Source organism: Bufo bufo, chromosome 5 (assembly GCF_905171765.1).
Source record: "Bufo bufo chromosome 5, aBufBuf1.1, whole genome shotgun sequence".
Lineage (NCBI taxonomy): Eukaryota > Metazoa > Chordata > Amphibia > Anura > Bufonidae > Bufo > Bufo bufo.
In genome coordinates, this window is record NC_053393.1 from 75,491,077 (window position 1) to 75,518,597 (window position 27,521).

General features: G+C 42.6%; 1 protein-coding gene across 1 annotated transcript in view; it reads left to right on the forward strand.

Annotated features, from left to right (window-relative positions):
• CPQ (carboxypeptidase Q) overlaps nucleotides 1-27,521 on the forward strand; it is a 537,382-nt gene that overhangs the window by 50,690 nt on the left and 459,171 nt on the right. Inside the window, exon 2 of the mRNA XM_040432637.1 lies at nucleotides 14,143-14,596. Within this exon, the coding sequence (XP_040288571.1) occupies nucleotides 14,167-14,596 (430 nt within the window). The 5' untranslated portion in view covers nucleotides 14,143-14,166. The remainder of the gene's footprint in view (nucleotides 1-14,142; nucleotides 14,597-27,521) is intronic.

The following is a 27,521-nucleotide window of genomic DNA, read 5'->3' on the forward strand; positions in this document are numbered from 1 at the left end:
AAGAAAAAGTATTGTGATACTCGATACCACGTAAAAAATACCCACACATTAACCTCATGTTGCCGACTCAATACGATTATGACAATACCAAACTTGTATAGTTTGTATTTTGTATTATTACTTTAAAAAAAATATATAATAATTCTTTGCATTGCCATTTTTTGACAGGCATAACTTTATTTTCAGTCTACAGACCAGTATGAGGGCTTGCTTTTCGAGGAACAAACTGTAGTTTTTATTGGTACCATTTTTGTGGTACATACAACTTTTTTGGGGGGACAAGGTGACTAAAAATGGTGAATTACAAGTTTTTATTTTTATTTCGTTACGGCGTTCACTGCATAGAATTTTTTTTTTACATTTTTTAATAGTTCAGACATTTTCAGATGTGGCGATACCGGATATGTTTATTTTTTTATGTGTTTATATCTTTTATATGTAAAATTGGTGATTAAAACTTTATATATATATATATATATATATATATATATATATATATTACAGTACAGACCAAAAGTTTGGGGACACCTTCTCATTCAAAGAGTTTTCTTTATTTTCATGACTATGAAGGCATCAAAACTATGAATTAACACATGTGGAATTATATACATAACAAACAAGTATGAAACAACTGAAAATATGTTATATTCTAGGTTCTTCAAAGTAGCCACCTTTTGCTTTGATTACTGCTTTGCACACTCTTGGCATTCTCTTGATGAGCTTCAAGAGGTAGTCCCCTGAAATGGTCTTCCAACAGTCTTGAAGGAGTTCCCAGAGATGCTTAGCACTTGTTGGCCCTTTTGCCTTCACTCTGCGGTCCAGCTCACCCCAAACCATCTCGATTGGGTTCAGGTCCGGTGACTGTGGAGGCCAGGTCATCTGGCGCAGCACCCCATCACTCTCCTGCATGGTCTAATAGACCTTACTTTCAAAGTTTCCCCAATTTTTGGGCTGACTGACTGACTGACCTTCATTTTTTAAAGTAATGATGGCCACTCATTTTCTTTACTTAGCTGCTTTTTTCTTGCCATAATACAAATTCTAACAGTCTATTCAGTAGGACTATCAGCTGTGTATCCACCTGACTTCTCCTCAACACAACTGATGGTCCCAACCCCATTTATAAGGCAAGAAATCCCACTTATTAAACCTGACAGGGCACACCTGTGAAGTGAAAACCATTTCAGGGGACTACCTCTTGAAGCTCATCAAGAGAATGCCAAGAGTGTGCAAAGCAGTAATCAAAGCAAAAGGTGGCTACTTTGAAGAACCTAGAATATGACATATTTTCAGTTGTTTCACACTTGTTTGTTATGTATATAATTCCACATGTGTTAATTCATAGTTTTGATGCCTTCATAGTCATGAAAATAAAGAAAACTCTTTGAATGAGAAGGTGTGTCCAAACTTTTGGTCTGTACTGTATATAATTATTTTATTTTTTACTTAAAAACTGTTAGCCCATTAGGGGGCTAGAATCTGAGATCTTTTGATCCCTTTTCCCATTCACCCTAATGGAGATTTATTAGGATGAATGGGATTCTGACGCACTCCCTGCTGAGCTCTGCCTCGTGCACAGCTTAGCAGGAAGTTTACTATGACAGCCCTTGGAAGTCCGGGCCAAAGGCTGTTATGGTAACCAATCAGAGTCCCGCAGGGGGTCCAGTCAGAAAGCACAGGGAGCTGTGTTCCCCTGCCATACCTCACAGATGCAGCGATCGCTGTTGAATGCGGCATTTGAGGGGTTAATTAACCGGTTGTTGTGTCATTGTGGCAGGATGCCTGCTGTAATACATTCCCTGCACATAGTGCCGTACATGTTTGGTATTATGCGTTAAGGCTACTTTCACACTTGCGTTATTGTTTTCCGGTATTGAGATCGGCAGAGGATCTCAATACTGGAAAAAAATGTTTCCATTTAGTCCTCATGCATTCTGAATGGAAAGAGATCCGTTCAGGATGCATCAGAATGTCTCCGTTCTGTCAGCATTCTGTTTTGTGACCAGTTATATAAATGGAAAAAACTGATCCGGCACTGAAAGCAATGTAAGGGCTGGTTCGCACTTGCGTTAAGGTATTCCGTTATGCTTGCCCATATACTTCTATTATGACAGATCAAAACAGAATGCCTCTTAAAGAAGGGCGTCTACAAATTCCGTTATAAATGGAACCTGTAATGGAATACTCTAACGCAAGTGCAAACCCATCCTTACTCAATGGTGATGCATCCGTTTTTTTAGGAGCCTAAAAAAACATATCTGTCACCCATTGACTTTTAAAGTACTTAGTGACGGATCCGTTTTTTTTCTGTTTTGATTCCACACAACTGCATCCTAACTGAACAGATGCACCCTGATGTGTAAAATCAAAATGTTCCTTTAATTCTGGTATTGAGATCCTCTGCCGGATCCTCACGGAGTGCTTCCGTGGTGTTTCTGTCCGTGCTTCCGCACCGCAAAAAAAAATAGAACATGTTCTATTTTTTTGCGGTGCGGACGGATCACGGACCCATTCAAGTTGAATGGGTCTCGATCCGTCCCGGCCGCTGCACGGACGTTGCCGTTGCTTTGGGAAATGCAAATTGCGGTCCCCAATGCACAGAACGCCCGCACAACGGCCTTGTGCATGAGGCCTTAGACAGATTTTATCTACTCGTTAGGCCTTATGCACACGGCCGTTGTTTTGGTCCGCATCCGAGCCGCAGTTTTGGCGGCTCGGGTGCGGACCCATTCACTTCAATAGGGCCGCAAAAGATGCGTACAGCACTCTGTGTGCTATCCGCATCCGTTACTCCGTTCCGTGGCCCCGCAAAAAAAAAAAACCTGTCCTATTCTATTCTTGTCCGCGCTTTGCGGACAAGAATAAGCAGTTATATTAAAGGCTGTCCGTGTGGTACGCAATTTGCGGACCGCAAAACACACACCGGTCGTGTGCATGTACCCTTATTCTCTTTTACATTGTTGTTGTATATTAATGTAAAACCAATACCATCACATGTGAATTCTGTCTATCAACGTTTGTATCATCGATGGTATTTAATAGAGAACCAATGTTTAAAAAAAAAAAAAAAAAGCTCTGCTGGAACAGCCTGCCGGAGGTTTTGGACAGTAGTGTGAAACTAGCCTTACATGAGAAATCTGTGCATTTTCTAGGATTTTTGTGTGGCTCTATTTCATTAAAATTAATTGAGAATTGACTTAAGAGCTGTAGATTAAAGTGGCTGAAGGAAGGAATTTCGAGTTTAGTGAGCATTTTCATTTTCTCAGTACCATGAGAGAAGATCTAAAAGCATTATCACGATAACGCTGTAGCGGTACAGATTAGGATAATGTGAAACAAAGATAATGGGTCTGTGTTTGACTTTTTTTTTAAATTTATTTTTATTAAATCCCTTTCTTTATATTCCATAGGCTTTTATACTGTATGTGGGCAGGTCACTTTAATGCATTGTATCTGGGAAATGTTTGGCACTATACGGGTCTTGTATGGCAGTATGTGGGTTCCTTTTAGCCCCGGGCACAACATAGAACTGTGAGGACACTGGCTTTTTAGGGCAAAGTATTCTCCAGACACAGTCTTAGGCTACTTTCACGCCAGAGTTTTTGCTGGATCCGTCAGGGTTCTGCAAAAACACTTCCGTTACTGATAACACAACCGGATCGGTTCATAACGGATGTAGATGGTTATCTGTAACATACCCAAGATGGATCTGTCATGAACTCCATTGAAAGTCAATGGGGGACGGATCCGTTTTCTATTGTGTCGGATAGTGTCAGAGAAAACGGATCCATCCCCGTTGACTTGCATTGTGTGTCATGACGGATCAGTTTTGCTCCGCATTCCATGATGGAAAGCAATGCTTTCCGGTATGAGTATGCAAAAAAAAAAAAACGAACGGAATGCATTTTGGAGCATTCCGTTCTGTTCAGTTATGTTTTGTCCCCATTGACAATAAATGGGCACAAAACGGAAGCGTTTTTTTTTCCGGTATTGAGACCCTATGATGAATCTCGATACTGAAAGATATTAACGCTAGTGTGAAAGTAGCCTTAGTTCTGTTAACACAATACCAAACTGTGTGGACGCTATTTGCTCTCCATGAAATTTTGGTTCTATATTAGCAAAGTATGTTGGTCCCTTGGCACTATAGGCAGCTGACTTTTATACATCTTATATGGAAAATGTATGACACTCTCTATGCACCATTTGGTATTATATGGCTCCAGTATGGAACCATGCAGGCTTTGTTTAGCACTTTGACAATATAACGCTGTGGAGGCACCAGCTCCATTAAGAGGAAGTATGGTGTCTTGCAGACACCATTTGACATTGTGAGACAAGAACTGTAGTCCACGGCACAATCAACAATCGCATGACTTCTTCAAGGAAGAAATAAAGATGCAACCCACACTGGTCCGGAATCCCACAAGGGTTTACTTAGTAAAGTATAGAGGGACCGCATCCATCTGGGTGTATGCAATAATCTTCATTACTTCAGCAACATCAACATCAAAACATCTTGACCCATGTTGGGTTCTTTCTTAAACGTTTGACACTATGATCATAGTCTAACATGGTGTGGATGCTTTTTGGCCCTCTCTGGAAAGTGTGGCCCTGTATTAGCATTGTACACTAAATACCAGGTGGTCTGAAATGAATGAAGGATTGAAGACCAACTTAAAGGGGTATTCCCATCAGCAGTTTTCATACTTGCCTGCGGCGAGCGCGACGTTCACTTCCTGCATTCGGCTGGGCTTGATTGACGTCTTCTACCTGCCAGGCTGCGCTTGCGCAGAAGACTGAAGATTTTCTCCCGGCCGGGCCGCGCAATGTCCTGAACGCACACGCCACCGCGCATGCGCCATGGTGACTTATTCCTGGCCTGTATAGTACAGAGCCGGCGTGCGCGTTCGTGGCTCTGTACTATACTGGCCAGGAAGAAGTCATCATGGCGCATGCGCGGTGGCGTGCGCGTTCAGGACATTGCGCGGCCTGGTCGGGAGAAAATCTTCAGTCTTCTGCACAAGCACAGCCACAGGAATCGACAGGCGAGAGGTGGCCGTAACCAGGGGAGACGAAAGACAACAATCGGGTAAGGGTGGACTTATTTTCTCAAAAAGGGTGGAAATTGGGTAATAAAATGTATTTACAAAAATGATCACTGTCAAATCATTAACAGATTTAACAGTGATCATTGTGATGGGAATACCCCTTTAAAGGCACGGCTCCATAGGAAAAATAGTGTAATTCTCATAGACTTCTATGCTAATGCATTGGAGTCTTTGCTAGAAGCAATCTAATGATCACATGCTCAAGGTCCCTAGGGAAACTTATAAAAAGTGTGAAAACAAGTTTTTAAAAATATATAAAAATTCTAATCACACTCTTTTCTCTAAAATTAAAAGTAAACAATGAAAAATAAACATCATAGGCATTGTCACGTCCAAAAACACCTATAGTATTAAAATATAAAAATATTTATCTGATATGGCGAGCGATTTAAAGGGGTTATCCGAGACTAAAAAATGTCCCCTGGGCCCCTCACACTGAATCACTGGTGCCCACACCGCCGCAGCTGCTTCTCCCCGTGTACAGATGAAAACATCTGATGTCCGGGGGGGCAGCCAATGGCAGGCGGTGACTGGGACGAGCTTCCCTAGCTTCGCGGATGACGCTAGGGAGGCTCGTCCCCGTCACCACTTGCCATTGGCTGCTCCCCCCGACACCAGATGTTTTTATCCGCGCACGGGGAGAAGCGACTGCGACGGTGCGGGGAGCCAAGTAAGTAGATTCAGTGTGAGTAATCCAGGCTTATGGGGGGGGGGGGGGGCATTTTTTAGACTCTGATAACCCCTTTAATTTAAGAGAAAATCAAAATGGCGAATTCATAGTTTTTTGGTTGCTTCACTTCCAAAAATATTGAATAAAGTGATCAAAAGCTCATACACACCCCAACATGGTATCAATAAATAGATCACCCCACAAAAAATGAGCCCCAACAGAGCTGCATAAACATGAAAAATAAAAAAGTTATGAGGTCACAATACGGTGATTCGAAAAAAAAATAAAAACTGTGGTGGAATTGCATTTTTTCCCCATTTCCAATCTATTTGGATTTTTTTCCAAACTCCCACTACATTTTATGCGAGAGTTAATAGTGCCTTTAGAAAGCACAATTTGTCCTTCAAAGAATGCCCCCATACACCTATGTGAATGGAAAAATACATAAATCACCCTGGGTAGAAAGTGTTAAAGGGATTGTGTACCTTTTGCGGTGGGGGTTTGGCAACCCCCCCTCCTCTTGGGCAGACCTGTGAATGAAGGTATACTTACCTGCTTCCCAGCGCTGGCTCCTTCACCCTATGGCCTCATCTGCCCCGCTGGGCTCCCCTTTTCAGGTCTGCCCAGTAGGATTTGCCCCCACCCTCCCAAAGAAAAGTCTCCTGTTTATTTGCAGTCTTTAGCATATGTTTATTTAATTTTTAGGAACTTCGCAGTATAGCATCATGTAATGAATTGTGTTGTGTATATATGCAGTACTGGTCAAAAGTTTTAGGCTAGTGTTGAAAAATGCTGCAAAGTAAGAATGCTTTCAAACTGTTTATTTTTATCAATTAACAAAATGTTAATGAACAAAAGAGAAATGTATATCATATTAATATTTTCTGTGGCCACACTTTGCATTTAAAACTGCATCAATTTTCTGGGTACGCTTGCACAAAGTCTCAGATTTTTGGGGATTATAGTCAGGTGTATGATTAACCAATTACACCAAACAGGTGTTAATGATCTTCACTTCCATATTTAGGTTGAGAATCAGTCATTGACTAAAACAGAAACATCTGTGCAGGAGGCTTAAAACTAGGTGAGAAACAGCCAAACTCTGCTACAAACCTGAGGTTGTGGAAGACCGTTTAATGTCACAGGTCATACATGTGTCTTTTTAACTGGACGTCGTACGGTCCTACCTATGGTGTATGTACCTTTGTTCCAAAAGTCCCACTTTTGTCTCGTCTCGTCCACAGAATATTTTCCCAAAAAGCTTGGGGGTTATCAAGATATATTTTAGTAAACGCTTAAAACGGGCCTTTGTGTTCTTTTTGGCAGTGGTTTTTGCCTTCGAACTCTCCCATGAATACCATGGGCTTTTTTATTGTTGAATCATGAACACGGACCTTAACTGAGACAAGTGCAGTGCTTTAGATGTTCTGGGTTCTTTTATGACCCCCTGGATGAGACATCAATGTGCTCTAACGTTTGTATTTCGGCCACTGCTGGGAAGGTTCACCACCGTTCCATGCTTTCTCCATTTGTGTATAATAGCTCTCATTGAGGTTCACTAGAGTCCCAATGCCTTAGAAATGGCTTTGTAACCTTTTCCAGACTGATTGATGTCACTTTCTTTCTTAACTGTTCATGATATGTTGCTTTTTTGAGGTCTTTTAGCCTACTTCATGTAGTCAGGTCCTATTTAAATGATTCCTTGATTCTACAGGTCTGGCAGTAATCGGGCTTGAGTGTGGCTAGTGAAATTGAACTCCGCTTTTCAAAAACTGTGGTTAATCATAGTTAATTCATGGGGGTGGCAATTTATTTATTTTTTGCATAGGGCCAGTTTGGTTTTGGATTGCTTTTTTCCTTAATCAGTTAAATAATCATTTAGAAACGTTTTTGTTACTTTTGTCCGATATTTAAATTTGTTTGATCATTTCAAACATTTAAGTGTGACAAATGTGCAAAAACAAAAGAAATCTGTAAGGGGGCAAATACTTTTTCACAGCAGTGTAGCTGTTTGTCACACTTAGCACTTAATTTCTTTCACATTAGTGGCGGTTCATTGCAAGTTTGGGGCTGCATATCAAAAGGAGTTGGGGATTTGGTCAGGATTAATGTCCCCAATGCTAAGAAATACAGACAGATACTTATCCATCATGCAATACCATCAGGGAGACTTCTGATTTGGTTCCAAATTTATTCTGCAGCAGGACAACAACCCCAAACATACAGCCAATGTCATTAAGAACTATCGTAAAAAAGAACAAGGAGTCCTAGAAGTAAAGATTTGGCCTCCTGAGAGCCCTGATCTCGCCATCATCGAGAGTCTGTCTGGGATTACATGAAGAGACAGAAGGATTTTCAGCAAGCCTACATCCACAGAAGATCTGTGGTACGTTCTCCGAGATGTTTGGAACAACCTTCCTGCCGAGTTCCTTCAAAAACGTAGAAGAACTGGTGGTGTTTTGAAGACAAAGGGTGGTCACATCAAATATTGATTGGATTTAGATTTCTCTTTTGTTCATTCACTTTGCATTATATTATATTTATATTCATTGATTAAACATGAACGGGTAACACTTCCACTTTTGATAGCATTCTTACCTTGCAGCATTTTTTTCCACACTTGTCTAAAACTTTTGTACCGTGCTGTATACCAAAGGAAAATGCCTGGACTGTTTGCTTTTTCGATTTGCCAGTCCCTTGCTGATGTAGCAGCTGTTTTGTATTCAATGATTAAATACTTCAAATAAGCGTTACCCTCCTGTTACAGTTTGTCTATCTGGTTCAGTTGTTTTCTCTCACTTAGTCTGATTAATATCTAACTGGGAGAATATGTGCGGATCAGCAGATTATCTTCCCACTGCATTTATTTACAAAGAATCGGTTTCCTGATTTTGGAAGTAGACGGCAGATGCTCGACCTGTAAATATGGGAAATGTGTGTGCGATCCCGGAGTACCACGACTAGACGTAAATACTTCAGAATGAAATTCATTAATGTGTACACCAATGAGTGTATAACATCCCTCACAGCAGGATGTCCACTAGGCCAATGCAAATAAACTGAACCTTAACGTAGGCTCGAAACGCGTCAACAGGAAGCGACATTGTGTGGATTTTAACTAAGGAAATAAAATTCAGTTTTTAACATTTATGGCGCTGGACCCTTTGGCTATCCCCTGGATACTGTCTGACATGTATGGCCAGCTTTATCCTAGTCTTTGAGACTTGCAAGGGATATGCTGGCTTGCTGCTAAAGCTTGGGATATAGGGATGCCAGGTAGAATGTCTTTCTCAGGTCTTAGCTAAAAGGGGTTGTCCCACTTCTGGGGCCCGCACCTACCCTTAGAATGGAGCCCGTAAAGTGGCGGAGTGTGCCCCAAGCATGCGCAGCCACCCTCCATTCACTCCTATGGGAGCGCCAAAAATAGCCGAGCAATGAGCTTGGCTATTTTCGGAAGTCCCTTTGAAATGAATGGGAAGCGTGTGGTGCAAGCATGGCCACCGCTACATTCACTTCTGTGGGGCTGCACTTTGCAGGCTCCATTCTAAGGATAGGAGCGGGTCCCAGAGGTGGGACACAAACTTATTAGACATTGGGGGCATTTCATTGCATACATGACAATACCTTGCCGCACATGGCTCCAGAGATCTCCGCATTCACTGCTCCAATTGCTCTGCTAGATTATATTCAGCCCGGCAGCTCAGGGGACGTGTCCTTTCTGCTGCAGCTCTCTAACTGCCACTGTTTGTAACAGAACACAGGACTGGTGGCAATTGAAGATTTAAACTGATCGCATTCAACCAGCTCAGTGAGATGGACAAAAGAAACCAGCAGGTGGCGCTATACAGGTATATTTTATTGAGTAGCTCACTGGCTAAACTGCATTTTTAATTACATGCAATTGCAAAGGTATTCAGATCCAGGAGCTGGTTTGAAAAATGCAGAGTATGCTTTGTGACAGAACCCCTTTAAAGGGGATATAAAGGCTTAGAAAAAGAGGGCTACTTTATTCCAAAAACAGTGCCACAAGTTTGTTTGTGGTATTGCATCTCAACCCGATGATTGCGGCCAAAAAAGATACTGGTCAGAAACACAGAACAGGTGCAAATCTTTCCATGATGCCTCATGCCTGTGAAGCCTCCACTTCTTGTCTGGTCTCACAATCACTGATGGAACTCGCTGACCAAAGCACTTGTGTGAACTAGTCCTTAGGCCACTTTCCCACTGTCAGTATTTTGCATAAGTACTGGTAAGCCGAAACCTGTTTAATCTACAGGAAAAAAGTATAAGGCCACATGCACACCACCGTATGTGTTTTGACATCTGTATGCCATCCGCTTTTTTTGGGGGGCGGATCCATTGTAACAATGCCTAAAATGGACAAGAATAGGACATGTTCTGTATTTTTTTTTTGCAGGGCTATGGAACGGACATACTGTTTCGGACAACACACGGTGTACTGTCCGCATTTTTTGCAGACTCATTGAAATGAATGGGTTCGCATCCTATCCGCCAAAAAACCAGAATGGACATGGAAACAGACAACGTTTGTGTGCATGTAGCCCTATGGAAAGATTCTGGGTTTCAGATCCACTGGTTTTTGCTCACAAAGGCTACATGCACATGACCGTATGTGTTTTACGGTCCGCCAAAAAAACGGATGACGTCCGTATGGCATCTGTTTTTTTTTTGCGGATCCATTGTATAGGCCTATCCTTGTCTGCAAAACGGACAAGAATAGGACATGCTCTATATTTTTTTTGGGCGGAATGGAACCACGGACACGGAAATCAAACGGTTGACTATCCGCATTTTTTATCAGCTCCTTAGAAATGAATGAGTCCGCATCCTATTCGCAAATAAAAACGGCACGGACGCGGAAACAAAATACGTTGGTGTGCATGTAGCCAAATACTGATAAAAATACTGATCAGATACTGACTGTGTGAACGTGGTCAGTGTTTGGTCTGTTTGTAAGCCAGAACCAGGAGTGGAGCCTCCACAGAGATGAGGTGGACTGTTCTGTGTTATTGACCCGCATCTGGTTTGGACCAGAATCACTGTAGGAAATCATTGATCAAACACTGACGTGCGAATTTGCTCGAATGAATAGATTGGCGAAATTGAAAAAAAAAAAAGCACAAGAAACATTCCTGCATAAAGAAAGAATATGTCAAATGCGAAAAATACACTTGATGAAAAGATTGAAATAAAAACCCTATTTTGTCATTCATACATTCATATAGCCAGCATTTTAGCATTTTTGAAATCAAACCCTACAAGAAATCCGATGGCTTGTTTTTCCACATTTGGCAATCGGTAAGTGTAGAAAATACGGTGGCATCCGGAATTGGAAGTTGCAGGTTGCAAGCGCTAATGATAGTCGGCTCTCATGAGATGTTGTTGCTGAGTATACAGATACATACCGTCTTCTATTAGATCTGTGCACAGAGAAACGTCTTTGTAACATAGAATCTTCTCTTCAAATGCAGCCGAGATGTCAAGAACGAACTTCAGCCACAAACTTGTATTTACTTTTGAATAAAGTTATTTCTCAGTAACGTTAGAAATTCTTCCCGAGAGGAGAAACAGAAAAATGTTGGGTTTATTTTCCGGTAGGTTCTGCCGCTGTGTTATTTCCCACTTGCTGTCTAGGCTACTTTCACGCTTGCGTTTGTAATTTCGCTATTGAGGATCCGTTTTGATTTAGCACATCAGGATGCATACGTTCCGTTAGGATGCGGTTGTGTGAAATCAAAACAGAAAAAAACCCGAATCCGGCACTAAATACATTGAAAGTCAATGGGTGGCGGATCTGTTTTTTTAGTCTCCTAAAAAAACGGATACGTCACCATTGACCTTTATTGTTTTCAGTGGCAGATCTGTTTTGTTTCGTTTTTAAGACCGTACAAAAAAACGCAGCTTGCAGTGGTTTTGTGTTTGGTCAAAAAAATGGAATCCTCTGCCGGATCTCAATACCGAAAATAACACAATGCAAGTGTGAAAGTAGCCTTAGTCCTAGCCTGACAGCCTGGAGGCCTGTATGTGTAGCATGAGTGACCTTGTCAGACTTCTGTGGTTCAGACATCTTGACGTGATGTTGCCATTTACCGGCAGCACTTCCCTCTATTTTTTTAATCATGAAGCTTCGAGTCAGGAATTGTTCCAACACTATGGACGACGTATGTAATATATCCTTTGGCACTGTTAGGTATAATAGTGTTTTGTGATTATTTTATTTTAGTCCATGTACTTGGAGCCTTGGAGTCCCTGCAGCTCCATAAGACAGAGCCATGAGCCTTATGTGTGCCCATGTATGGTGCCTTCAAAGGTCACCATATTGAGTACTCTGCCTAAAAGCAATGCTTCTGGAGAAAAATAATTCCGTGATGTGGCATACGATGGAGAGCAGCACAGTATTATATGCTTCCTTCCTTAGGCTTATTTCAGTAGCAGATGGCGGGGAACGGGACGGACGGCCGGCCCATCTCATTTACCATTTTTTTACTTCTGTTTCAGGCGTAGAAAAAGGTCTAAATGTAAGCCAGTTAGGAAGCTGTCTTACAATTAGAACTGGCGCCGGATGCGCCAAAGTTATGGAGAGCTGGGCGCCTCTTCATAACTTTGGCTGATCCTCCACCAGCTATGGGGCTTTATTAAGACCGGCGTCTAAAATGTCGGTCTTAATAAATGTGGCCCAAAGTTGTTAGATCTGGAGATGCCAATTCTTACACGCCACTGCGTAAGAAGTTTTGGCACCCTGATCGGTTCACTGTGTCCCCATTTTTTACTCCACGTTGTCAGAGCAATGTTAGGGCTTGTTCACATCTGCATAGGAGACTCAGTGTTGGGGCCTCTGTTGAAGATTCCGCCAAAAAAGTCCCGCAATAAAAGCAGACACCTGAAGGTAACCCATTATAGTCAAAGGGGTCCGCTCGGCTTCATTCATATCAGCGAAGTCCCGGATGCAATAAGTAAAATGACTAGTGCAGATGTAAACGTAGGTAGCACACATCATAACTGGTGTTGTGATGGTGTGTCCAATACCAATGGCTGGCTGCAGAGGTGATGTGCCCCCCATTTGGGTTACGTGACCCAGTGACGTGACATATGTATAGGGGACATGTCACTGAAGCGTCCACGTGACACGCTGAAGCCAGCTGTTGACTCACGGAGACCAGGGTGCGGCAGCAGCAGGGGACCTAAGGAGTCGGAACTCATTGGCGGAGAGCAGTTAAGCATGCGGATCTGGCAGAAAGGCCTCTAAAGATGAACAACCCCTTTAAAGATTCTGTTACAGCAGTTGTTCAGTCCATGGTGCCCTGCCTGTCCCTGTTTACATCACCAACATGCTGCAACGTTCAGTATGTTCAGGACATGCAATGAAGCCATTGATTAGCCCCTCCACACTGACAGGCAATTGTGCATATAGCTTATATGTAAATGTAATTGGGCTTTAAAAGGATTTTCCAGGATTTTTTTAACTGATGACCTGGATTGTTTATCAGTATCTGATTGGTGGGGTTCTGACACCCAGGACCCCCACCGATCAGGTATTTGAGAAGGCACCGGTGCTCACAGTAGTGGGGCGGCCTTCTCACAGCTTTGCCTAGGCCATGTGACGTCACGCTCATCAGTCGCATGGCCTAGGCGCAGCTCAGCGCCATTTAAGTGAATGGGACTGAGTTGTGATACCAGGCAAAACTTCTGTACAATGTATGGCGCTGTGCCTGGTGAGCTACTGTGAGCCCCGGTGCCTTCACAAACAGCTGATTTGTGGGGGTCCCAGGGTCAGGCCCCCACTGATCAGATGCTGATGACCTCTCCAGAAGAGAGGTCATCAGTTAAAAAATAAATCTTGGAAAAACCCTTTAAATCCTGTATAATGATTGGCCCCTCCATACAGAGTGGCATATGGTTTGGCTGGGAAAAGGACTATAAAAATAAGCCAAAACGTCACGTGGAATAGAACATGGCTCACACTTGGCTGGAATAACTAGAGCACAGTACTGTCTTCTACTGGAATATTTTTGTATCTTAGCCTACTGGTGAGGCAAGTATGTAGACCTCATCCAGAAGAGCCACTGGTCGAGCGATGTTGCAGCACATTGCAGCCAGTACAGCACATTGCAGCCAGTGATTGACATCTCATGGCTTCATTACTCTAAAGCAGAACGTTTGTTTTTAAAGAGGCGTTAGGTGCAAACGTGCTATTTTATACCATAATGTTAATTTAAAGCTTAAACAACCCCCCCCCCCCCCCCCCACCTTGGGGATCTTAGTATCTATTGCAGATTTTTAGCATTATGTATGTATTAGAGACTAATTTAGCAAATTCTGCTTTCCTTCTTTATCCCACAGGAACTCCTTCTAAAAAGAAGTAAAATGAAGCCTTCTGTACGGACAAGTATGCTTATGCTCTGTGTTCTCTTAATATGTGTAGAGCTCAGCAGTCAACAAAATATCAGTCCCCGGAAATTAGAACAGAGAAAGGCAGAGGTTGCTGGCTATAAAGATATCGCTAAATCCATTATTAACCGTGCCGTTTATGGCAGCGCTCAGAACAGATCCTATGAAAGGCTAGCTCTCTTTGTTGACACCATTGGAAACAGAATCAGTGGTTCCGATAACCTCCAGAATGCAATCAAGTACATGTATAAAGCCCTACAAGACGACAAACTGCAGAACGTGTCACTAGAAGCCGTAAAAATCCCACACTGGGAACGTGGAAAGGAGTCGGCTATGATGATCCAACCACGGAGGAAAAATCTGGCAATACTGGGACTGGGAGGCAGCGTTGGAACCCCAGACGAAGGTACAGTACAAATTGTTACTGGAAAAACCCCTGAAGGGAGGTGTCCGTCAGGTCCTGAATCTACATGATAACTGCATCATAAATTTCTATACACACGTTGACAAAAAAATAACGCTACCAGATAGAAGTCAATGTCATGGCAGGGCTACCAGCTGACATTTTCAGCAGGATAATCAAGGGTTTCCAAGGAATCGTGTGCTGAGTCAGTCGGCACTGAGCAAGCCCTCTAGTCTTCAGTCAGTTGTATTCTTTATATTTTATCGTATCGTCTCAATAATCTCAGATTGAGATTATTGAGATGATGTGATAAAGAATACAACGGATTGAAGACAAGGCGCTTGCTGGGTTTCTCAGGAATGTCTCCCCCAGATTGCGCCACTTCCATGACCTGCCCGGTCACGAGACTCATCGCTGATTGAGCATTTATGGGACCAGCTGAGACGCCAGCTTTAGCAAAGTATGAGTGTGTAGGATCTACAGATGTACCGCAGGATACCATACAGAACCTGTATGCCTCCATGCCCAACCGTATCTCAGCCTACATCCAAGCTAAACAAGCCCAAAAGGTTCCTAGATCCTCCTTTCCATTGTACAGTTTTCCCCGATAAATGTATCCTTTCAGTCTAATGTTGTAATCACTTACATATATCATCATTGCATACACACATAGAAAGTTTCCTTCTTGATGCGTTATTTTTTTGTGTGTGTGTGTGTGTGTGTGTGTGTATGTGTATATATATATATATATATATATATATATATATATATATATATATATATATATATATACACAGTTGTGTTCAAAATAATACCAGTGTGTTTAAAAAAGTGAATAAAGCTCAAATCCTTCTAATAGCTTTTATTTCCATACACACAAATGCATTGGGAACACTACACATTCTATTCCAAATCAAAACATGAAGAAAAATATATCAAATTTGTGTTGTTCCTCTAAAAAAATTGAAGAAAAGTGAATATTAGACTGTTCAAAAAAATAGCAGTGTTTGTATTCTTCTTTACAAACTCAAACATTCACTATATAAACTGAAAAATGGTTGAAGATTTTGCATTGCTTTGAATCACTAACTAATATTTAGTTGTATAACCGCTGTTTCTGAGAACTGCTGTACATCTGTGTTACATGGAGTCAACCAACTTCTGGCCCCTGTGAACAGGTATTCCAGCCCAGGATGATTGGACTACATTTCACAGTTCTTCTCTATTTCTTGGTTTTGCCTCAGAAACTGCATTTTTTTATGTCACCCCACAAGTTTTCTATTGGATTAAGATCCAGGGATTAGGCTGACCACTCCATAACGTCAATCTTGTTGGTCTGGAACCAAGATGTTGCACGTTTACTGGTGTGTTTGGGGTCGTTGTCTTGTTGGAACACGCATTTCAAGGGCATTTCCTCTTCAGCATAAGACAGCATGACCTCTTCAAGTATTCTGATGTATTCACACTGATCCTTGATCCCTGGTATGCGATAAATAGGCCCAACACCGTAGTATGAGAAACATCCCCATATCATGATGCTTGCGCCACCATGCTTCACTGTCTTCAGTGTACTGCGGCTTGAATTCAGTGTTTGGGGGTCGTCTGACAAACGGTCTCCGGCCACTAGACCCAAAAAGAACAATCTTACTTTCATCAGTCCACAAAATGCCTCTTTAGGCCGTCAATGTGCTCTTTGGCAAATTGTAACCTCTTCCGCACATGTCTTTTTTTCAACAGTGGGACTTTGCGGGGGCTTCTTGCAGATAGCTTGTATATTGTAAGGATCACTCTCTCTGCTTGGGGTGGTAATGACAGACTTTTTATCAAACAGGTTTTTTAAGCTCAAACGGTGCTTTATGTGTCACACAGCACATCAAACTTCCAAGTTTGGCATCACTTGGCACGGTGAACACAGTTCCAGTGTCACACCACAAAAATAAACAAACCTTGCCCGTCTAGGCTCTCACTAATACCCTTCTTGCCTATCTCACTATAGGTCGCTTCACATAGCCATACGGTCCAGCAGCCTCCTGGCTGTGACCAACATGACAGATTGGGGTCTCGGTCCATCAGTCCTCCTGACTGTCACCATGATATACCTTGGGGGATACGGTCCAACAGTCCTCCTAACTCTGACCACGAGACACCCCTCTTATCCAGCCGTCACCGGGCCCCCCAAAATCAGGCTTTACTCAGCCTTGTGGCGCCCCAGCTCTCCTGGCTGGGACCACGCGGAGACTCTGCAGGCTTCCTACCCAGTTCCTCAACTGACACAGAGGCCTTAAAATGTGAACGTGTAATGAATCATTTGAGGGCGTAGTATTTTATTTTTAGGCGCTGAATGTCTAACATTAAAGCAAACATTTGTTCCGGGTAAATAGCACGTAAAAAATAAAAGTATAGTAATTAAAAAGGGCAAATCAGGTAACTGCTCTGCCTATTGTTACCAGTACAAAAGTGTGAAACTGTAAAATGTATTGTCGAGGCTTCAGACGGGCACGTATTGTGAAGAAAGCACGTTAGAAATAAAAACAGACGATAAAGAAAGGATGACAATAAGAACCCTTTGGGGGTGACGAGTGTTTCTAAATCATTTGAGCATTCACAGAAGACAGGCAGCACTTACTCCCCTGACAGCTAATTTAGACTGAGCTCAAGTTTAGGTGACAAAACCAACGCAAGCCACAAGCAGCGGTGTTCTCGGTGCACCGTGCAGTATTGTATAAGACGTATGCTGGCTTGTGTTATGAATCTTTATTGTAATACCGTATATGTTTGTGTTTTATCAGCTTTCATGAAATATATTCCGCCATTAAAAGGGTTTCACCATAGTCAGCACTTAGCTATGCACAAGATAGGTGATAAATGTACGCTAGCTGAAAATGGGGAAAAAAAAATAACACACATGAAAAACTTGGGGTAGGTTCAGTATGCGACACGCACTGCGGTCTGTTCTGGCAGAGGAAGAGATTACCGGAGCATACTGTATCTGGCATAGCCGGATCCCCCTGATTGACTACAATGGAGTGTTGCTGTGCAGGGAGACACTAGGAAGGAGGCACAGCGCTACTACTCCTTTATTCTGGCCCACCTTCCATAGATACAGACCACCTGACTGCTGTGAGGCCCAGCAGTGAACTCCTCTTTCTGTTCCCAACATGTAAACCCTCTATTTTTATGCAGCTCCCACTGAGGGAAGTTCAGTGTAAAGAAATTGTACATCTGCCATTGCCTTTAGTAATAGCTGTATACATTCCTATGTACTGAGCTCCCCCTAGTGGTGGCTTCAGGCAGACACTTTCATAATACACTGTGTGAGAGAAGCAGTAGACCTAGATCTGCATGGGGGAGATTTATCCATGTATTTATGCCAGTTGTCTGGTGTGAATACATTTAGAAATATGGCTGCGGACTTTTCTTTTATATAATTTTTTTTTTTATTATATTCACATTTCTTCCAAAAAAAAAAAATTTGTCAGAAATCTGGGGAGTTGCAATTGGTGTGACCCATTGCCATGTGCTAGGAAACTTGGTGGGGCACACACAATTTTACTATGTCGCCCTGTGAGACCTGTGTATGCCCCTGGTCCTGACAGTTGGACCGCCACAAATTACTAAGATATGGCATATCCTAGTAGTATTCCTTCACTTTCTATAGTGGGAGAACCCCTTTAAATGAATTGAGACATTTTGCTGTTTTTAGATTTCAGGTTTTCTGCTATACGGTAGAACTAGACCATTATCGTCTAACAGCGGTGTGACCCTGGTTTGCGTGTTGTTGGAACAATGCCTCATTCAGACCTGAAACATAAAAGTTAGGATTAAAAGGAATAAAGGCGTCAATTGTAATACAGCACAAAAGCGCAGGTTTTATTGCAAAAACATTACCGTGAATACATTTTTGTAAGAAACCTGCAGGGTAAACTGGTTTGGAATACTTAAAAAAAAAAAAAAAAAATATTGAATATACTCAGTTTCCATTCTTTAGCAAACAAATGTTGCCATGTGTTTTATCGTGGATTGATTAATTTACAAAAACGCATAGCCTAGGGGAACCGGGGAGCAGGTCACTACCTGACAGAAACCAGTCCTATGGGGCACAATATGGCCGACAGTGCTCTGTGCTAAAAACAGCAGAGGACCCCTGTGCAAAGAATGTGCCTGGGCCCCCTCCCCTCCAAGCCAAGTTCTCAACCTAACCTATTCCGTCCTAACATTACTTATAGCAATACAGAACATACAGGGTAAGGCTACTTTCACACCTGCGGCACTACGATCCGGCCACCTGATCCGGCAGAGAATGCAAGGAATTGGCTGGACACAAACTCAGGCATGCAGCGGTTTGTGTCCCGCTGATTCTCTGCATTTTTGCCAGATTGTGGCCGGATCTCTGCCAGACCCCATTATAGTCAATGTGGGCGGCGGACATTCTGTCTGCATTCAGCAGTGCTGGAGCATTCCAGCAGGCTGTTCTCTGCCAGAATCCATAACTTAGATGTGAAGGTAGCCTAATACAGGTCCACATACCGGTTACATCCAGTGACGTCGTCTTTGATGTACCGTAGATGTTCTCTGTCCTCATCTTCTCCTTTCAGACCAGACCGCCATGATGATTTCTTTCAGTCATCTCTTCTCTCTGCAGGGTTTGACAGACATCTTAGTTTCCTAGTTTTCCATGATCCTCCCACCTAATCAACACCCCTCTAATATTGTGCCCGCTGTGCTCCATATACTAGTTACATACAGATAGTTCCCCTTCAATAATTATTGGCACACAGTGTCCTAAAAAAATAACTGCGCCCAGGATACAGTGTCCCTGACACTAATAGTGTAGACATAATGTTCCCCAAAAATAATTTTGCTAAGCTGATATCGTGCCAGGGTGCCCACTAAATTAACAGTGCTCCCCAAAATTCCACCAATAGAAATAATTATTTACCCTGACAACACATAGTAGTAATAGTGCCCCTACAGTAGTAATGTCCCCACTGTTTCCCAGAAGTAATAATGCTCCTATAGTGCTCATACTAGTATTCAAGTTCCTCAACTGTAATAAAGCCCACCATAATGTCCCCAGTGGTAATAATTCTCTTTATAACTCTTTGTGTAACAGTAGAAAAATGCCCCCTTATAATGTGCACCAGTACATAAAAGTACCCTGTTGTGTAGCAGTATAAAAAAATACCTCCTCTTAGTGCCCCCTGTAGATCCAATGTCCCCATAGTACCCTCATAATGTGTGCCAAAGTCCCCATAGTGCCCTATAATTTGCGCCAGTATAAAATACTCCTATATCGTGCACCTCCCCTTGTCCCTATGGTGACTGACAATGTGCTAGTATAAAATGCCCCCATAATGTGTGCCAGTATAGTCGCCCTATATAATGACCCCAATAGTGCTCCTTTTCCCCCATTCTCCATAGTGGCCCCCCATGTGTGCCAGTATATGAGATGGGGTCCCCATAGTGCTCCTCCCCCTCCATTGTGCCCCCCATGTCTGCCAGTACATAAGATAGGGCCCCCCATAGTGTTTTTTCCCCTATATAGTGCCCCATGTGTGCTAGAATATAAAAGATAGAGCCCCCATATTCCTCCTTCCCCTCCATAGTGCCCCCCCATGTGTGCCAGTATATAAGATAGGGCCCCCCATGTGTGCCAGTAACTAAGATACGGCCCCCCATAGTGCCCCCCCATGTGTGACAATATATAAAATAGGGCCCCAATAGTACTCCCCCCTCCATGGTGCCCCCCATGTGTGTCAGTATTTAAAATAGGGCCCCCATAGTGCTCCTCCTCCTCAATAGTGCCCCCCATGTGTGCCAGTACATAAGATAGGGCCCCAGTAGATGCCCCCATGAGTGCCAGATAGGGCCCCTAGAAAAAACAACAAAAAAAAAACAAACAAACACATACTGTATGCTTATTACTTACATCCTTGCTGCTTTCAGCAATGCGATGCAGGCCTCTTCTGGCCTGTGTCCCGCGCTGTACAGCTCAGACAGCGTGATGATGTCATTGCGCTGGCCTCCGATAGGCACTAGGCCTGCAACCTATGAGAGGACTGGGGAAGGGAGACACCTCTCCCCTGCCCCGCCATCCTAAGGACAGCGATACAGATGAATAGAGATTAGCGCTTCCACAATGGAAGCGCTCATCTCCCCCTGCTGCCGGTAAGAAGGGGCCCCCTCCTGCTCCGGGCCCCTGTGCAACCGAACCGGCTGCACATGCAGTATGTCCGCCCCCATGTCAGTTGTCAGAAACCCCACTGATCTGATATTAAAGGGTTTTTCTGACAGTTTTATACTGATAACCTATCTTCTGGATAGGTCATTAGTATCTGATCTGTGGCAGTCCGACACCTGGCACCTACCCGATCAGCTGTTTGAGGAAGCCAAGGAGCTCCAGTAAGTGCCGTGGCCTCCTCACTGTTTACCAAGCACAGTGCCGTTCGTTGCATAATGGCGGTGCTTGGTATCGCAGCTCAGCCCAGTTCACTGGAATGACACTGCGCTTAGGCCATGTGACTGAAGAATGTGACATCACTGGCCTAGGGTAAGCTGCAAGATGGTGGCGCTCCCTGGAGCCTTGTCAAAGAGCTGATCAGTGGGGTTCTCAGGTGATGGACCCCCACCGATCAGATACTGATGACCTATCTGTCACGGGAGCCAGGAAACCAGACCACATGCAAACGCAGGTAAAATAAAGTCCTTAATTTAAAGGAACATAAATAAACATTCATCAGGGACAGCGAGGTTAGGAAGAAGCCGGTCAAGTCCAATGCAGGTAGTCGTCCAAGCCGGGGTCAGATCCAAAGCAGGTAGGTCTGCCAACGCGGGGTTGAGAGCCAGAGGAAACATCAGCCCGGCCAGATCATACACAGGACCACACAAGGCGCTCAGACTGCCACAGATGCGCCTCGGAGCACAAACACAAGGGAAATGAACCTGAAGCCTGAGCAGACTGATATAGTCAGGTGTTGCCGCATCATCACTGTGCGACACCCAGGCAGCAGGCAAGTGATGATGCACACAGAGGTTATAAGAGACTTCAGTCTGCATGTGTCCAAAATGGCTGCCACTATGAGGACAAGGTAAGACCTTGACACTATCCTGAGGATAGGTTATCAATATAAAACAATCGGAAAACCCTTTAATGACCTATCCTAAGGATAGGTCATCATTATCTAAGTACTGGAAAACCCCTTTAGGCATGGACTGCATAAAGCTCTTAACACCCACTAGGTCATGCCTGTAAAGCGCCTTCTCTGTTCCTGTATGGGACTCTACATCCCATGGTCCTTTACATCATTGGCTCACCTTTGGCTACCCTTGCTCCAGATCCTGTGTTTGTCTCTTTTGAACATTTTTGTATTGTGATCTCATATAAGGTTCGGTTACATGGCAGCATGTGTCCTGTGCAACGTGCCATGTAATGTTCGTCAGTGGTGTCACAGTGCAACACGTGACATGCTGCGACTGCACCGCGACAGTCGCAAAAAGTCTAGACGTGTCAGATTTCGTGTTGCACATCGCAAGTCGCACGTGACTTTTCTTCCTTTCGCATTAACCCTTTGAGGACTTGGCAATTTTCCATTTTTGCTTTTTACTCTTCTTTTTTTTTGCAGGACAAGTTTTACTTTGTAATGGCACCATTTAATATTGCTTATGATGTAGTGGGAAGCTGGAAAAAGAATTCCAGATAATGGAATTGGAAAAAAAAAATGTTGGGCCATAGTTTTATGGGTTTCATTTTTACGGCAATCCCTATTTGGTAAAGCTGACCTGTGCCCTTCATTCTCTGGGTCGGTATGATTACAGCGATGACACATATTTATATAGTTTTTCTTGTGTTTTAATGCTTAAAAAAAACTTTATAAAAATAAATGTTTTCTTTTCATTGCCATATTCTGACCCCCATTAACTTGTTTATATTTGCAAAGAAAAAATGTGGGGGGTTCAGTCAGCACAACCCTGTATGCAGGTGCACATCGCTATGGCAAGTACCAGCATGCATGCTGAGCCCACCATATACTTCTCCTGGAGCCAAATGGCTACAGGTAGGCGCTGTAAAAGCAGACTCAGTTTTATACTGACTTTAAAACCAGCCTCCAGGGCAGACTAACTGGTCAGGTGTGCATGACTGCATGTATAAAACTGAGTCTGCTTGTATAGAACCTACCAGTAGCCATTTGGCTCCAGGAGAAGTATATGGTGGGCTCAGCATGCATGTTGGTACTTGCATCCCTGGATCCGATGAAAGCTGTAACGGCACCGGACGGGGTTAAAAGCCTGGCGTGCATGCTGTGCCTGCGCTCCCTGGACTTTGTGTGGCTATCATGGCCCATAACAGGTAGGAACTAGCGTTAGGGACCACTCATAGAGGCGACCTTGACGTGGTGAGTGGCTTATTACGCTTTGGCCAAAACTTACACCAATGCCTCATTTAACATCCAGCATAGAGGCAGGGCGGAGTGCTGGTTGCAGAGTGCTATTGCATTTTTTTTTTGTTTATATTTGCACCTACTGATCTGAGTGAGGACTCATTTTTTTCCGGAGTGATCTCTAGTTTTCATTGATACCATTTAGGGGTGTGTATGACTTTTTCATCACTTTTAATTCAATTTTTTGGGGAAGGTGAAGTGACGAAAGAACATCGAATCTGCATTTTTATTTTTATTTTTTCCATTACGACGTACACCATATGTGATAAATACGTTTAATTTAATAGTTTGAGCATTTTAAATTTTTAGATACTTTTTTTATTTTTAATATTTTTTAAAACCTTTTTAACTTTAGATTAAAAGGGTTTTCCAGAATTTATATACTGATGACCTATTCTATGGATAGGTCTTCCGTATATGATCGAATAGGATGGGTCATCAGTAAAAAAAAAATTCTCAGAAAACCCTTTTAATCATTTGTTTGCATTTGCCATACATTAATGGGATTTAACACATTAGTGTAGGGGAAATTCAGTGTGTTCCAATGCAGTACTGCCACCTGCAGGCCTACATTGTAATATACCTTCGATAGACCTTGTACAGGCTCTTGCCTATCACCACCAAGGCTTACCTCATCTCAGCTTAGCATCTGAAGGGCTAAATGTCTGTTATTGCCAAAATAGTACCCCTTTGGGTGTGCACCCACACAATTTTTCTTCATTTGTATTGAAAAGCATAGTCGACAACACTTTAACACAGGGGCTTCTTGTAAAGAAGCATGCGTTTCTTTAGCCTGGAAGCCTGTAGGTGACACATACTGTAGATCTATAATATATTATATACAGTTTCTTATATTGGGTTTTTCTACTATATGCACCAAACGTAAAGCAAGAACGTTATGTAAACAGAACCTTACAGTCGCTTTGCATAGTTATAGTATATTATAGACTGTATTTTCCCTTATTATATGGTAGTTTATCTGGTGGATGTTCAAGCCATGGTCAGTTATTGGAATCATGATTTATATGATTTGATTTTAGCAGCACGTTTTGTACATGCACTTTGATTACTTAGAAGACCTCAAGATATTAGCAGTAAACCACACAATACATCTCTTTCAATACTTGTTTGATGTGCAGACCAAGCAGAGATGCACACATGCTTGTGATGATTTGTATTTTCTAGAAACCATAAATCCTCTGTGATTTAAAGGATTAGCAGACATTCGAAAGTAAGACACTTCTTTTAAAGTGATTTAATTTCTAATCAAAAGCCTGCAGCTCTGATTGGAGTGTGTGTTACTGGTGCTATGTTTCACACATGGGGGAGAGGTCCCTGCAGCCACAGATGTGGAGAAGACCCTGCAGTCACACAGCCTGGTTCATTGTATAGCGTTCACACAGATTTGTCACATTTTGCATATTGCTCATGTTATCTAGTTTCCTCTGCAGGCAAATCCTTAAAGGGGTTTTCCGAGACTTTAATACTGATGACCTATCCTCTAGATAGATCATTAGTAGGAATGAGCGAATCGACTTCGGATGAAACATCCGAAGTCGATTTGCATAAAACTTTGTTCTAATACTGTACGGAGCAGTAGACTTCTGTATAATGGAACAGATAATTCTTATAAAGGTCCATAGTAATAAAGTGCATGAAGCACTGGCATAGAGTATAGTATAATGCATGTAGTAGGAGTAGAGAGCAGTACAGTACATATAGTGCAGACAGAGATCAGTACTGTATGTGTCATATAGTATGTGAAGAGAACAGTACATGTACTATAGAGGAGTATAATACATGTACTGGTAGAGAACACTATAATATTTGTAGTAGGTAAAAGGTAGTACAGTACATGCAGTACAGGTAGAGAGCAGTACATGTAGTACAGGTAGAGAGCAGTACAGTACATGCAGTACAGGTAGAGAGCAGTACAGGTAGAGAGCAGTACAGTACATGTAGTACAGGTAGAGAGCAGTACAGTACATGTAGTACAGGTAGAGTACAGTACATGCAGTACAGGTAGAGAGCAGTACAGGTAGAGAGCAGTACAGTACATGTAGTACAGGTAGAGAGCAGTACAGTACATGCAGTACAGGTAGAGAGCAGTACAGTGCAAGCAGTACAGTGCAAGCAGTACAGGTAGAGAGCAGTACAGTGCAAGCAGTACAGGTAGAGAGCAGTACAGTGCATGCAGTACAGGTAGAGAGCAGTACAGTGCAGTCAGTACAGGTAGAGAGCAGTACAGTGCATGCAGTACAGGTAGAGAGCAGACAGCAGTACAGTGCATGTAGTACAGGTAGAGAGCAGTACAGTACATGTAGTAATGGTAGAGCAGTACAGTACATGCAGTACAGGTAGAGAGCAGTACAGTGCATGTAGTACAGGTAGAGAGCAGTACAGTACAGGTAGAGCAGTACATGTAGTACAGGTAGAGAGCAGTACAGTACATGCAGTATAGGTAGAGTACAGTACATGTAGTACAGGTAGAGAGCAGTACTGTTCATTTAATACAGGTAAAGAGCAGAGCAGTACATGTATAGGTAGAGAGCAGTACAGCACATGAACTACAGCTAGGGGGAACTACAGTAGTTGTAGTACAGGAGAGCAGTGCAGTTCATGTAGTACATGTAAAGTGCGGTACATGTAACGCAGGTAGAGAGCAGTACAGTCCATGTGGTACAGGTAAAGTACAGTTCATTTAATACAGGCAGAGTAGTACAGTGCATATAGTATGGGTAGAGAGCAGTGCAGTAAATGTACAGGTAGAGAGAAGTACAGTTTATTTAATACATTTAGAGAGCAGAACAGTACATTATACAAATAGAGAGCAGTACAGTATATGTAGTACAGGTAGAGGGAACTACAGTGGTTGTAGTACAGGTGAAGATCAATACAATACAGTGAAATATATGTGCTTTATAGACAGCAAATCAGAACATGTACTTCAGTAATACAACACAAACTGATTGGCCATGCATGGTTTGATTAAAAGAAATCATTTTATTAGTGAAACACACACACTGATCGGCAGGATCTTCTAGCCTACATCCAGGCACAGTCTGGAAGCTGAATGCAGTTTTTAGTTAAGGTTGTGTATGAAGCCATTGCAAGTTGAAGGATCACTGTATATTGTTAAACTATTATAAAGAAAATGGTGAATATGGACAGAACCTGAGACAATTGTAAGGGTACTTTCACACTAGCGGCAGGGGAGTCCAGCAGGCTGTTCCGGTGGGTGAACAGCCTTTCGGATCCGTCCTGCCGCTAGTTCACGTGTGCCTCCGGACTGCCGCTCCGTCCCCATTTACTATAATAGGTGCGGGGGTGGAGTTATGACAGCGCACGGCGAGAGGCAGCCGAACTAAAAGTACGACATGCAGTACTTTTAGTCAGACTGCCTCTCGCCGTGCGCTGCCATGCTGCCGCCGGAACTCCGCCCCCATTATAGTCAATGGGGACGGAGCGGCAGTCCGGGGGCACACGTGAACTAGCGGCAGGATGTATCCGACAGGCTGTTCATCCGCCGGAACAGCCTGCCAGAATCCCCTGCCGCTAGTGTGAAACTAGCCTAACTTAAATATCTTTTCAAGATATTTTTACTGGTGACCTATCCCGTGTTTCTCTATATGGGGACACGTACTTGAATAGTTATTTTTTTCCCCGTATGTTACAAAGTGCTTATCCTCATTCTAGACCAGACCAAAGCACAATAAATTTGAGAAAGTTAGTATTAGATAACAGATAGCTGACTCTTGCACTTTTCAAAACTGCAAAATCGTTTTCAACTCAAAAATGAGGTGGTTAGGTGAAACGATAATGGGATAACAGAATGATATTTCAGGAGAGTCTGCGTGGATTATCAGCAAAATGCTCTTTTACATTAAAAATCAATACAAATGATTTCAAATGTCATCCTTTATCCTGTTAATACCACGTGTTTTTTTAAACCTTAAAGACCAAGCTATTTTCAGTTTTTTTTTCATTGTCGCTTTTCAAAAGTCATCTTTTTTTTATTTTTTCAATTCATTAATCATTTCTTTTAAGTCTTTTTTTCAGAGCTTACTGTGTGATAAAAATAATGAACTAAATTTGTTCCACGAGTCGTTACTAAGGATGAGCGAATGGATTCTACTCGTTCGGAATTCGTCCCAAATGTCCCAAAAAGTTTGGATTCTAGCTAACCCAATTTTTTTTTGTTTTGAGAGAGAGATTGCATGTCTTATTGAGAGAGGTGTTCATCTGAAATTGATGACCTATCCTCAAGTGATGACCTAAGTGAATAAGAAAGAGCTGATCAGCGGTGCTGGCGATTGGGCCCCTGCCAATCTGATATTAATAAACTATCCTGAGGATAGGTCATCAATATAAAAACAGCAGAGTTCCCCTTGAATTTTAACAATTAGCCCAAATATTTAGCAATTTATTTCAGACAGATAGACATCTTCATGTGAAAAACATGTAATTCAGATTTATTTCCAAAAGGATTT